This window comes from Zea mays, chromosome 7, assembly GCF_902167145.1.
Source record: "Zea mays cultivar B73 chromosome 7, Zm-B73-REFERENCE-NAM-5.0, whole genome shotgun sequence".
NCBI lineage: Eukaryota > Viridiplantae > Streptophyta > Magnoliopsida > Poales > Poaceae > Zea > Zea mays.
In genome coordinates this window covers 34,968,374-34,982,669 of record NC_050102.1, presented here as the reverse complement: position 1 = coordinate 34,982,669, position 14,296 = coordinate 34,968,374, and the positions used below count along the sequence as shown (strand labels likewise).

Sequence of the window (14,296 nt, the reverse complement as noted above, 5' to 3'; positions counted from 1 at the left end):
AACTGAATATCTAGATTAGTTCTCAAGAGATATGAAATGTATACATGTTTAACCAAACAGACATTTGCCATGAAGAAGAGATAAAAGTATTAGAAGATCTAGAGATATGAAAATGCAATTTGTAAACTCAACTCTAACCAAGCAGGGACTATGATCATATAAAAGTAGCGAATGGTGTTGAATGGTATCAAAGAATATATTCATAATATATTTCATTGCTGCAAGTATAATATGCTTCAAAGAAATTGTAGGGTGCACTCAAAAAGGAAAATAAACTGCATGCATGAACATGATACAGGCAGAAGTTTACTTCTCTAACAGCACATGTGTGGTCTTCCTCATCTTTATTCCTCTTTCCACGAGGAAAGCTCCAGCTGGCCCCAGCCTTCCATCCTTTAACAAGCAAGCACTGCAGAGAAGGGGGGAAAAGATAATTGGTCTTGAAAAGAAACACAACCCCAAGCCCCACCCCACCCATACAAAAATTGAGCTCAAAAGAGTAAAAAAAATCTAGAGTTCATGTATGTGTCTAATTTTATTGCAGAACAACGTGTGAAATGTATGCCTACTGATTTTAGAGTTATAGCTGGTCCTATCTACTGATTTTAAATGTAAGGAAAATGATATTGTTCAACCTACAATCGACATGGAACTCTAAAATGCAATATGTTGGGGCAAAAAAATATCAGTAAATTACCCTCTCATAAGTGTCGTCTAGGATGATGGCACCGGACACAGGCACACGAAACTTGTAGTTGTTGAAGTCCTTGTAGATATCATCCAGGTGCGCGATGTAGGGCCGGAGAGCAGTGCAGCTCTTGAACACTGCACACACCATCGATCCAATACACCATATCAACGCAACGGAACTGGAGTCGGTGACCAATCCAACCATAATCTCATATGCATCCATGCACAGGCGGGCTTACTGAGGGAAGTGAAGTCCTTGAAGGAGAGAGACTTGAGGTTGGGGTTGTGCTCAACGGAGTTGTCCTCATAGAACCAGTGCGCCTGCTCTAGCAGGAACAGGATCCGCTCGAACGACTCCAGCTCCTCCTTGGGCACATTCAGAAGGAACCGGCTGCAGAGGTGACTCAACTCAGATTTATTTAAGCAAATCCAATAAGAACTTCAGAGGGGTCTAGGGCTTAGGGAAATACCTGCAGAGATCGTCAAGCAGCTCTTGCGGCAGCAGCTGCCCCCTCGATGAAGACCGGTTCAGTCCCCCGCCACCCGCCATCGTCATCCACCGGCCAGCGCGCCTTCCAAGCGCCTGTTTGTTTGAGATAAGGTTTTGGTTGTGAGCAGTTAGTTCGAAGTTCGTAGGCATCAGATAGCCAAATAGCTTGAGGTTAGAGTACGGGACGAGGGGTGGGAATACCTGATCTGGTGGGCGCTCTTCTCCGGCGCAGATATCGGCGAAGTTCTCGGCACCTTGCGTAGGGCGGCGGTAGCCCACCCAGTCGTCGCACGGAGAGAGGGAGGGGGAGGAGGGGAGAGAGAGCACGCACGCGGTCTGCGGGGGCCGGCTGCGGCTCGTGCGGAGGAGGGGGGGCAGGAGGCGGCGGGACGATGTGCGGAGAAGGGGGGCAGGAGGCGGCGGGACGATGGGGTGCTCGCACGGTTGGACGATGGGGGCGGGGCGATGCGTGGGGGTGAGACTGCGCACATCGGACGCATCGGACGGCTGAGAGACTCTAAAGTGTATTGGACGGTTGAGATCGTCGGAAGGCAGAACAAGCAGAGGCAGCCTACCCCTTAGAGCCTTAATAGGTAGTATAGATAGATGAACAATACCATGCATAAAGTGCCTTTAACTAGGTGCTACAGCTTCGCATAGCTCAACCTCCGAAACACCTTGGTGCTATATTGCATCAAGAAGCCAAAGGTATGATTGTGTAATCTTGTTTTGTATGAGAAGGGAAATGAAATGCTATGACACATGAGATGATTTCTCGTATCTTACTTCGTCATACTTTTGTGTATTACATTCGATTACACTCAACCTTCGTTCTTGAATAGTTATCCCAAAGAGATAACAGTTCAAGGACGAAGGCTTCTACTTTTTAAGATTGTGTTGCCTTGTTTTTGATTCATACATCAATGGGAAACAAGTGATGAACATCCTCACCTTCTCAACTCACTGCTATTAAGGGCACCAATTCGATGAATGGTACCACAACCACTAAGTTCATAATAGATAAAGATCCAATTTCATAATTCTTTGGGAAGAATGGTAATGGAGGACGTAGGCAACTGAGAGCTCTCATTAAAAGAAAATGAATAGGAAGCACTTTGCCATCAACATATCTTTTCGCTTGAATACCTTTGTTTTGCAAACATACATAAATTGAGAGCCAAGGCTGGGCGTGCAAGTATTAAGAGTAGGTTGGAGATGCTCTACTAGACAAAAGAGGTGTGAGCGAAGACGTTGATAGTCGAGAAACCCCGTGCAGCGCACGATCACTACAACAACCACAACCCTCATCGTAAGCGGCTGGGGTTATCGAGACTGAGGGTAACATGACGTGCCAGAATAGAACAGAGGTGCTCATCCCCTCACCCGACTCGATGGGTGTGGCTATGGGTGAAGATTTCGACCCACTGGTGCAACTTGCACCTGACCCGAAGTTTTGTGGCTGCGGGTACGAGTTTTTATTTCAACCCGCGGGTGACCCGCACCCGACCCGAAATCAGTTCATTCTTTATTTTGCGCAAAAATGATTAAAATATAATAGTAATTATTTTGAATAAGTATCTTGCAGAATGATTCATATATGGTTTTGTTGGTGCTCATCATGAGAGGGCTTAAAATAATTAGATATAACTTAATTATTGATATTACTTAATCGCTTATAGCTAAATTACTGTTTAAAATGTACACCGGGTAAAACCTGCGTGTGACACGAAACCTACCCGAAACCCGACGTGTTTGGGTGTGGCTTTGGAATTTCACCCAAAGTTTCGATCGCAGGTGGGTTTTGATAAGCTTCACGGATGCGACCGCGGGCGGGTTTTTGCTCCATCTGACTCGAACTCAACCCATTGCCATCCCTAGGAAGGAAGACACAACATCATCCTTGGTCGTTCGGCCGGTCAGCAACAAGCAACACTAGTAGGGGTGTAAAAGACATGGATATTATCCAAGCAACCGATCGTCCGAAGAGGCAAATTATCCAGTTGAATAGTTTTTTCGGATATCCACAACATACCCAAATTTCATATTCAGATCTGGATAGTATAGTTTGGATATCAGATACGAATATGGGATGACTGATATCCGATGGATTTTAGATATCCGAATATCTATTTCGGATAGCTGTGTGCTTGTGTGCGTTTTGACGGGTTTTGAAGAAATAATAATAATAATACACAAATAACCTAAAACTTCATGAAAGTGTACGAATGTGTAACATATGTCCATATATATATTTCTAAAAAATGTTTGAACCATAAAATTCATAATATGCCATCGTTTTTCTATTTCACTTCCACTTGTTACGTGAGTTACATGTGAAATCAATCTAAGACTATCTCCAACAATGAGCTCTAAAGGGTCATGTACTCTAAATTTAGAGGACGAGGACGTCATCTACTCCCTCCAGCAACGTCCTCTAAACGGCCCTCTAAATTTAGAGAACGCTGCTGAATCATTTACATGTAGAGTTTCTCTAAACGGTTCTCTATCTATTTGAATACTTTAAACAACCAGTTTAATAAAACTAAAATATGTACAATACATTTGAGAGTATGATAAATACGTATGTACAAAAATTAAAAAATAAAAAATATCTTTAATATAGGTATTTACATATAGAGGACGTGATTTAGAGGACGTTGTTGGAGAGAAAGTAGATATAGGAGATGAAATCTTTTAGAGAAGACTGTAAATGACGGATATAGATGATGTATATAGAGGACGTTGCTGGAGACAGTCTAAGTATCTAAGTTTCTACATATTCAATACTCCACTTTATCATTTTCATATGGGGACTTGAGGTTATCTTATTATATAATGTTTATTAGTCTTGGTAACTTATTTGTATTTTTTGACGAAGTTAGAATAATTTATGAATTTAATAAATTTAATGATTTTTTTGCGAAACGAAATTGAAATACACAAATAGATTCTGAAATTTATGAAATTTTACGGAGTCACAACATATGTCCACATACAATCCTAAAAAATGTTTGGAACATAAATTCACAAGATGCCAACATTGTTTCCATTTACCTTCCATTTGTTGTGTGAGTTACACGTCAGATGACTCTAAGTATCCATGTTTTAACATAATTAATACTTCACTTTATCATTTTTACGTAGGGACTTAAAGTTACCTTCTTATAGAATATTTATTAGTCTTGGTAAGTTATTTGCAATTTTCTATCGAAACCAGAATATTTTATGAATTTAATTGTATTTTGATGATTTTATGTAGAAAGAAATTAATAATACACTAATAGCCTTACCATTTCATGAAATTTTATAAAGGCACAACATATATCCATATATAATTCTAAAAAATGTTTGGACTCAAGTAGTGGCTAAACGATTACAACAACAATGCTGTGTGAAATGATGTCTTACACAGTATCCGAAAAAAAATCTGTTACCAACGTTATCCATATCCGACTAGTTCCGTATTCGACACACGATTATCCGTATTTGCATCCGAAAATATTCATATATTTGTATATGCATTCGTATTCGAAGTTATTCATATTTAAATTTAAATCCGAATAAAAATATGAATAATATGTTTTCGATGATGATAACATCCCTCCGATCAATACGAGAGACAAACACGTAAATCACGTGGCACGTCAATCAGCCCGGAATCATGGAATCGAATAAAGATAAAATAAATAAAAAGCAGTGCGCAAGTGGGAGGAAGGCGGGGCCGCATCGGCCCATCCCCATACGGCCACACCTGTTCTCGCAGAATATAAAGCATCCGGCACTCGGCCGCAGAGCGGAGGCCCTACCGGACAGTGAGGCGCCGCTTGCCCTCCACATACGGCCGCGGCGAGGAACCCAAAAGGCCAAAACCCTCCCAAAAGCTACTACACAGTACACACACGGAACGGAATCCGGGCATCCGGGAAAGCAGCCCTAATCTCAAGGCCGCGGCTGCGAGCGCTGCTTCCCACCTCCCAACTCCAGAAGTCCTCCCTAGACGCCGCCAGCCGCGCGCACACCCACCGAGAGCTCCTCGGGCTTTCTTTCTCCGTTCCTCCCTCGCGCGCTCAGGGTTTCACGATGGAGGCCGAGGCGGCGGCCAAGAGGGCGCGGGAGGGCGGGGAGGACGCCACCGCGCCGGTGGCGGGGGCCGAGGCGGTGGTCGCCGGTGCTGGCGAGCAGGCGGGAATCTCCGCCGTCATCCCAGGATGGTTCTCCGAGATCAGCCCCATGTGGCCCGGTGCGTCCCCTGTTTTCCGTCCTCTGCTGCGCTGCGCTGCGCATCGTCATGCTCCCCCTGTTCTGTTGAGCGCACTTTTTACTTCGGATATTCTTCTTTAGTCACTGCGGGGTCAGGGTCACGCCAACCACGTGTGTTTGCCCTTGCTCATGGGTCGGTTTCGGTGTCGAAATGGTAGGTGAGGCGCACTCCTTGAAGGTGGAGAAGGTTCTGTTCCAGGGCAAGTCAGACTACCAAAATGTGATGGTTTTTCAGGTAAATTGTTATTGCCTTTTGCTTGCACCCAAGCCACTTCGCAATTCTTCGGTGGGACATGATCCTGTTGCCTTTCTGTTTTGCGTTATAGTCCTCCACGTACGGGAAGGTGCTTGTCCTCGACGGAGTTATTCAGGTGACAGAGAGGGATGAGTGCGCGTACCAAGAGATGATTACTCACCTGCCCCTTTGCTCCATCAAAGACCCCAAGAAGGTATATGAGATGACCCTTTTTGGCTATTTGTACCAGTGTTATTAAAACTACGTTTAAACAACGTTTAAACTACGTTTAAACGTCAAAACTCTAATTAGAGGTTGAAACCGCGTTTTGGCATTTTGGCGTTCTGAACTGTAGAACACAGTGTTTCATGCGTTTTAGACCATTAGATATTTTTGGGCCTAGTCTGTTAGTTACTTTTGGGTCCAATCCGGTTCATGTGTGAAGTTTTGGTAAGCCACTAACCTCTCTGTTTTGGTATTTAACTTCATGTTATTGTCTGAAATTATGATATATTGGTATTTTTCATATGTTGTTTAAAACTACGTTTAAACAAAAGTTTAAACGTTTAAAAGTCAAAACTGAACCCATGAGTGTTTCGACGTTTTATTGTTTTAATAACCTTGATTTGTACCTTGCCTAAGCATCTTTATTGGACTCATACAGTTATTTAGCAGAATGTACCCTTCATTTGTTTTTTATGCCAAAAAAAAAAAACGAACCAAAACTGCAATTAGTAGCTTATAATATTATTGCTGAGAAAATTTGAAATACTTGCTGGCATCATATCTAACGATAATAGCATACATGCTATGGTACATTTAGCATTAAAAGGTGTACTCCGATGCTATTTGCATCAATTTAAACATCTTTAAGAATAGGTCATTGGTTACTTCATACAGTTTTGACTTATAATTTGTTTGAACTTGTAATGCCTGAAGAAACATGCAGCAAAATTTATTAGGATGCAATTGCACTGCCAAGTTTATTAATTAGGTGAATTTAGGTATTTGTACTTTTCAAAATGATGAATATGTATACAGATGAATGTCTAGTTTCTAAAATTTATTGGATGTAACGTTAAATTGTTTCATGATGCACAGGTGTTGGTTATTGGAGGGGGGGATGGTGGTGTTTTGCGTGAGGTTTCACGGCATATCTCTGTGGAGCAGATTGACATCTGTGAAATTGATAAGATGGTGGTAGATGTAAGATCTCTCTTCCTGTATTCGGACAATACTATGCAGTGACCACTGGTATTATGTTTTATTTAGTAACTGATGCATTTCAGTGGTTGTGTATTAAGGGCTTTTAGATGTTTGAGAGCATTTGCTTTCTTTTAGACTTGTATGAACGCCAATAGTTTGGTTTACATGTCTTCATCTACCTTCAAGTTTAGGTCTACAATTGATTTTACTAATATCACTTGATTTTTCGACTGTGATGTTAGCTGCTCCTGCTATGCCTTATTCAATTTCTAAAATTCATTCATTTTCGTATTTTGATACTACTACATTTTGTGTTAGTAATCTGTGCTATTCTTTCTCTGACCCCTGAAATAATACTATGTGCTGTCTTAACAGTTATATAACCTTTTCAATGGTTTGTCTCTTGTGTACTTTTTTTTAAATTGTCTGTTCCATTGTGCAGGTCTCCAAGCAATTTTTCCCTCATCTAGCTGTTGGATTTGAAGACCCTCGTGTGTCATTACACATTGGAGATGGTTAGTACCGTGTTTCTCTGCTTGCCAAGTTTTTTGTTTTGTTTTGCATAATATTTGTTTGTAGGCAACATCTGAGCCTTATTTGCCCCTGATTCAAATGTAGCTTGAACTTTATTACAATCAATACATATAGGATATACAACTTCTGGTTTCAGCACTTCAACTTGTGTTGATATCTTTAGTTGGGTTTGTGTCTGATCCAGGTTAATTCTTGTTAGACTTTTGACTGCATTATTATTCTATATTTATTTATTTCGAATGACATAATTCTATATTTGTTTATTATTTGGTCCATAACTAAATTGGTGTATGCTATATTTTGAAGTTCCCCTGATAGCGCCTGGGCCTGGCCCCTGCTTTTCATTTCCACTGTTCCAGCTTGATATTCCTTCATAGTTTTTGTCATGTCCCTTCCTTCTGATATAATTTTAAAAGTTCAACATTGAATTTTTAATGGCCCGCTTCATTATTTGATGGATGTTTATGTTATGTATTTGATCAATAGTTCTGTGCTACATATTTATGTGATGCTTAAAATCTCCATTGATATGTTGATGCAGGGGTTGCCTTCTTGAAAAATGCTCCAGAGGGTACATATGATGCAGTAATTGTGGATTCTTCTGATCCGATAGGTAACTGTTGTTAATCGTGTGTTTGTTACCTAGCTCTGCCGTTAATGTTTGATCAACATCTGCCTGCATAACCAGGTCCTGCTCAGGAGCTTTTTGAGAAGCCTTTCTTCCAGTCGGTGGCCAGAGCTTTGCGTCCAGGTGGAGTTGTATGCACCCAGGCAGAGAGCATATGGCTACATATGCACATCATTGAAGATATTTTCGTCAATTGCCGCCAAGTTTTCAAAGGCTCAGTTAACTATGCTTGGACAACAGTACCTACATACCCTAGGTATGCACAACGAATCCAGTGTACCATATTGTGCCAGTTTCTCTATTTATCCACTGGGTTGATATGCTTCCATTGCAGCGGAGTTATTGGGTTCATGCTTTGCTCCACCGAAGGGCCTGCTGTTGATTTCCAGCACCCTGTTTTCAACATCGAGGAGGATGAACATTCTACGAAATCAAAAGGACCCCTTAAGTTCTACAACTCGGAGGTGTGTATTTTTGCTGATTTCACCGCCTTTGCATTAGAACTCAAGCTGTTTCCTGATTCTATTCTATTTCTATATTTTCAGATCCACACGGCATCATTCTGTTTGCCCTCTTTTGCAAAGAGGGTAATTGAGTCAAAGGCAAGCTAGACGTGAGGATACTTCACCAAGTCCAGTCGATTGGGTTAAGTACCTTAGGCGCAACACAAAATTTGTTGTCGTGTGAAAATGGGATGCCTCCCTCCCCCACCCCCCACTTGATGAATAAGCACATGAGATGAGATGCAACGGTTATCGGAGTTGTCAGTCTATACGATTCTGTCTGTTGTATGTGCCGGCTGCCAGGTGCAGCTATGAAAACGTTTTGCAATAGCTGTTTTCGGCAGTGCTCTGATCAGGTTGAGTTTTGGACATCATTTATTATGTTCCTGCATCCATACCTGATACTCCCTCCGTTCTTTTTTATTTGGCGCGGTTTAGTTCAAAAATGAACTAGTGGTGATAAATATTCGAGAGAACGGAGGTAGTACCACAGATGGAATATATAAGAAATAAAACTGTGTAATGGTTGTTGCCATCCTATCTTTTTGAAACTGGTTCAGCTCCAGTCGATCTGATTTCTTTGGTGCATGATTTGTGATTTTAGGAGGGTTCCTTGGAGCATGGTTTGTGGTTTTATGATGGTTTTAAGAGGGTGTTGCTGAAACAGATTGAGAAAAACACGTTTTCTTCATCAATTTGAGATCCACCTGTCAATGGCTATGGCTAGGATTGCCTTTTTGTTTCCCCCAACTTGCTCTTTACCCCTCTCTCTCGGTGCCCTCCTGTTCCGCCTCCAGCATAGGCTGCGTAGTGACTAGGGATTGCATGGGTAGTGACTAGGGATTGCATGGTGATTAGGGATGGGAACCGAGAATTCTACATTTACCTCCTCATAGTTGTTCCCGTTGACGAAAAAATTTCCTTGGATCCACACAAACGTTTGTGGGGGATAAAGGGATCCTCATCCACTATAATTAATCGTACTTCATTCGTTATTTATGTAAAACATTGTCAATTATATATATTATTAGATGTAAAAATCATTATGTATACATTAAAATAAACATATTTGTACAACGAGTGATCTCTTGATAATGTAATTATTTATTTTTATTATTAACTATTATATGAAAACATCGTCACATGTAAATTTAATGGATTTACACGGGGAACGGGGATGGGGTACCCGCCCAAGGAGAATTGTTCCCTGTTTACATTCCTGTGGGGAAAGAAACTTCTTTATTCTCTAATAGAGGAATTCCTCGTGGAGAATCGGGGATCGGGTCCCCATTGCCATATCTAGTAGTGACTAATGAGTAGCTTCTGCCGTGGTGGCCGATGAGGCACGGGGAGAATCCATAAAACAACACCGGTTTGAGAAGATGTTCAGAAAATAGCATCCGTTTTCAAGCAATTCATAGAATAGTATCGGTTTCACCAAATTAATTCGGAAAACAACACTCCATCTATATTTTACATTCTTTTATTGCTTACACCACATATAGATAAACTAAATTACCCCTATTCATTTTACAACCCATTTTTATCTCTTTTGTCCATAAGAAAAACATAAATAGATAAAACATACAACCTCTATTTTTATAGTGTTAAACATACAAATAGGCACATATTTTTTTACGAAGGAAGAAGTTTAGATTTAACTGTTCAACTTCAAACCTAGGTATCTTCAACGTCGAGCTATTAAAATTTAGATATACTTGGTTCACCGAAAGGTCTTCAAATGTACTTCCTCCGTTCCTTTTTATTTGACGTGTTTTTTTTTCAAAAACTTCAATCATTTGTCTTATTAAAAAATAATATGTTCTATAAAACTACTCCCTCGATCCCAGAATATAGATTTAAAGTTCAATTGTTAAATCTAAACTTCCCCCTTTACATATATGTGTTTATTTGTATGTTTAACACTACTCTTCATAATATAAAAATAGTGCTCATATATTTGTATGTATTTATGTTGTTCTTATGACTGAATAGATAAATAAATAAGGCTGGGAAATGATAGGGGCAATTTGGTCCATTTTCTTGTGAGCTGAGAAATAAAAGAATAAAAAATATAGGTGGAGTGCTCTTTTTTGAATTCATTTGATGAAACTGATGTTGTTCTTTGAGTTGCTTAAAAATGAGTGCTATTTTCTGAACATTGTCATAAAGTAGTGCTGTTTTGTGGATTCCCCCGAGGCACGACAGAGCTCATGGCCAGGTGCTCAGCCCAGACATGGCAACAGGTGAAGCACCCCTCCGGCGGCGAGAGGGATGAACTACGCTCCATTTTTTATACCCCATTTGGATATAGGTATTGGAGCACAAAATTGGAAATTAGAATCAGTTTTCAAAAATTCTGTTGTTTGGTTGTGCATAGAATTGATATTTGGAATCATAGACTCAATTCCTTGGAATTAGACTATAACTAGAAACCTAGCTTTCCAATACAGATCATCACCCCTCGGTATTGTCTAGAATTAGATCGCACAATTCCAAACTCCAATTCCGTGACAACCTAATAATAGAATTGGAATTACATCTCAATTCAATACCATAGTTGATTTTCTATTGAACCCAATTCAATTCCTTGCCCTCCAATATCGACATTCAAACAAAGCATTAATGAACTAAGATCATCACCGAGAGTACATAATAAAATTTGTCGAACAAATTTTTTAACAAGAGATAGATAAATGAGATCGTTGATAAATATTTGGACGATAATGTGAGAGAGATTGAAGCAAAGATTGATAAGTGGAAGGATGCATGACCAAAATTTACGGGGGCTAAAAGACAACATTATAACATCAAGCAAGACAATAAAAAACTCATGCTGTATAGAATTCAAATTTTATATCTATCAATATACGATATAATACAAGTTCAAAGAAGAAATAATATGAAAAAACAAACATATCACTAAGTTCTTCCTTACTGAATCAAAGTTGTGCGTACATTGTCGAATACCGATCTCCTCGAAGGGCGGGACATCGGGAAAGGGGTGGTGTCAGACGACGTCTCTAGCTGAGAACCGGGACTAGTTGGTTTGTCAAGCTCACCAGTCGTCAGAGACGGGTGGCATAGTCACGACAAGTGAGATCGGGTCTACCGGGCGGGACTGCGCCACGACGATGACGAGTGGGGCAAGGGTGCTGGGAAGGGGCGGGGGCGGGTGGTGTCGCATGTAAGGAGGCGACAGACGTCGTCAGGAATGGGGCATCAAGGCGGTTTGGCTCCGGCAGAGTCAAGAGAAATGGGACCTGATGAATAGATGCGAGGACTGAACCAAGGAGGAGGGCGGAAATTGAGAGAACTGGACCGATCCGATGGGTAGGCCTAGGATAGGGAAATTTTAGTCCACCCAAACCTTGAATCTTTTATATAGTTAACAGTAAGTAAACATTAGGTATAAGATGATATAAATATTGAGGGAGACATGGCCCACTTTGCCCCCTTGGGTCCGCCCTGGCTTCGTCGGTGGTAGGGAGAATGAGACCGAACGAATAGCTAGATGTGAGGATTGGACCGAGTAGGAGGATGAGAGTCAGAAGAATTACGCTAATCCAACGAGGAGGCCTAGGACATGCCTGTTTTAGCCCAACCAAACCTTCAATCTGAAAGGGAAATGTGCCCTTGGGCCATTTCTATAATGTTTTGGTGATTAAGTGTCCAACACATAGTGAGTGAGTTATTATGTGCCAAACAAGCAAGAAGTGCAAATCATGTAACAAGGTACGTTTCTAGACTTAGTACATTGTTTTGAGTACTAACATATAATGTCTAAGTGCTAGAAACAGGAAAAGAAAGGACTGCAAAAGACTTGGCTGTGTACAACCAAAGTCCAGCTCGGTCTGGCACACCGGACTGTCCGGTGGTGCACCGGACAGTGTCCGGTGCGCCAGGCTGGTTTCCGGTGAACAGGCCGCTCTCGAGAAATGTTTGGTGGCATACGGCTATAATTCACCGGACTGTGGTGGTGCACCGGACTGTTCGGTGAGCCAACGGTCGGCGGCGCAATCCGCGGGTGACGCGTGGAGCTCCAACGGTCGGCACCGGGCACCGGACTGTCCGGTGTGCACCGGACAGTGTCCGGTGCGCCAACTGGCCTAGAGCTGCAACAGTCGTCAGTGCCAGAAAAGGAAGGAGATCGGCACCGGACATGCTACAGTAGCTGTCCGGTGGTGCACCAAACTGTTCGGTGCACCACTCGACAGAAGGCAAGGATGGCCTTCCTTGTTGGCCTCCAACGGCTCCTAGCTGCCTTGGGGCTATAAAAGGGACCCCTAGGCGCATGGAGGAGTCACCCAAGCTTACAAGAAACATTGTAAGACTCCAAGACTCCAATTTCACACATTTGATTCTTTGTGATAGTGACTTGAGCTCCATTTGAGTTGTGAACTCCGTGCGTTGTGTTTTGAGCTCAAGTTGTGACTTGTGCGCGTGATTGTGCTGTGGATTTGAGTCTTGTGTGTGTTGCTCTCCCCTCTCTTACTTCTGTACTTCTTTTGTGATCATCATTGTAAGGGCGAGAGGCTCCAAGTTGTGGAGATTCCTCGCAAACGGGAGAAAGACTAAGAAAGGAAAACCGTGATATTCAAGTTGATCATCGGATCACTTGAAAGGGGTTGAGTGCAACCCTCTTCCATTGGGACGCCACAACGTGGAAGTGGGCAAGTATTACTTGGCCGAACCACAGGATAAAAATCGCGTGTCTCTTGTGTGCTTTCTCTTTGATTGTCTGTGTTCACAAGAACTTGCTTCAAGCTACTTAGCCATTCTAACTTTCATAACTAAGTTTTGTGGCTATTTGTGTTGAATTGTACAATATCACTTATTCACCCCCTCTAGGTGCTCTCAATTGGTATCAGAGCCGTACTCTTCATCTAAGGGACTAATCGCCCGAAGAGATGGATCCTAAGGGAAAGGGGATGGTGGCCAACGACAAGGAGTCCCTCTTCAACGAGTTAAGGGACGACAAGCCCACTGACTCAGGATCGATTCACAAGAAGAGGGATGGGAAGATGAAGAGGCGCATCAAGAAGATCATTTACTACGACAGCGACGCCTCCTCTTCTTCACCAAGAGACGACAACGACGACTCGTCTAAAAAGAAACCGGTTAATCAAAACTATTCATTTGATTATTCTCATATTCCATTCAATTCTAATGCTCATTTGCTATCAATTCCACTTGGTAAACCTCCACACTTTGATGGAGAAGACTACTCTTTTTGGAATCACAAAATGCGTAGTCACTTATTTTCTCTCCATCCTAGTATTTGGGAGATAGTTGAAAATGGAATGCATTTTGATAGTACGGATAACCCTGTGTTTATTAATGAGCAAATTCATAAAAATGCACAAGCTACCACTGTTTTGCTAGCATCTTTGTGCAGGGATGAATACAACAAGGTGAGCGGCTTGGACAACGCCAAGCAAATCTGGGACACCCTCAAGATATCTCATGAGGGAAGCGACGCCACCATGATCACCAAAATGGAGTTGGTGGAAGGCGAGCTAGGGAGATTTGCGATGATCAGGGGAGAGGAGCCAACGCAGACCTACAACAGGCTCAAGACCCTCATCAACAAGATTAGAAGCTATGGAAGCACAAAATGGACGGACCACGACGTCGTCCGACTTATGCTAAGATCATTCACGGTAATTGACCCCCATCTTGTAAACCTTATTCGTGAAAATCAGAGGTACACCAAAATGACGCCCGAGGAGATACTCGGAAAATTCGTG

General features: G+C 41.9%; 2 protein-coding genes across 2 annotated transcripts; one reads left to right on the top strand and one right to left on the bottom strand.

Moving 5' to 3' along the window:
- Window positions 1-212: 212 nt before the first annotated feature.
- LOC103633816 (uncharacterized) lies at window positions 213-3,026 on the bottom strand. Its single transcript, XM_008655492.1, has 7 exons — window positions 2,917-3,026; window positions 1,382-1,661; window positions 1,161-1,273; window positions 930-1,081; window positions 698-825; window positions 290-409; window positions 213-218 (listed from the first exon to the last, which is right to left on the bottom strand). The coding sequence occupies exons 1-7, from the start codon at window positions 3,024-3,026 to the stop codon at window positions 213-215; spliced, it is 909 nt and encodes a 302-aa protein (XP_008653714.1).
- A 2,060-nt stretch (window positions 3,027-5,086) lies between these two features.
- On the top strand, window positions 5,087-8,895 carry LOC100272866 (Spermidine synthase 2). Its single transcript, NM_001147319.1, has 9 exons — window positions 5,087-5,420; window positions 5,599-5,675; window positions 5,767-5,889; window positions 6,777-6,881; window positions 7,324-7,396; window positions 7,957-8,028; window positions 8,104-8,299; window positions 8,378-8,507; window positions 8,589-8,895. The coding sequence occupies exons 1-9, from the start codon at window positions 5,261-5,263 to the stop codon at window positions 8,652-8,654; spliced, it is 1,002 nt and encodes a 333-aa protein (NP_001140791.1). The 5' UTR covers window positions 5,087-5,260; the 3' UTR covers window positions 8,655-8,895.
- The last annotated feature ends 5,401 nt before the right edge of the window (window positions 8,896-14,296 follow it).

Coding starts and splice junctions, on each gene's coding strand:
- LOC100272866 (NM_001147319.1), top strand. CDS start 5,261: ATGGAGGCCGAGGCGGCGGCCAAGAGGGCGCGGGAGGGCGGGGAGGAC. Junction 5,890..6,776: donor CCATCAAAGACCCCAAGAAG/GTATATGAGATG, acceptor CATGATGCACAG/GTGTTGGTTATTGGAGGGGG. Junction 8,508..8,588: donor TTAAGTTCTACAACTCGGAG/GTGTGTATTTTT, acceptor CTATATTTTCAG/ATCCACACGGCATCATTCTG.
- LOC103633816 (XM_008655492.1), bottom strand. CDS start 3,026: ATGGAGCAAAAACCCGCCCGCGGTCGCATCCGTGAAGCTTATCAAAAC. Junction 1,662..2,916: donor CCAAACACGTCGGGTTTCGG/GTAGGTTTCGTG, acceptor CGATGTGCGCAG/TCTCACCCCCACGCATCGCC. Junction 826..929: donor CAAGGACTTCACTTCCCTCA/GTAAGCCCGCCT, acceptor TGGTGTGTGCAG/TGTTCAAGAGCTGCACTGCT.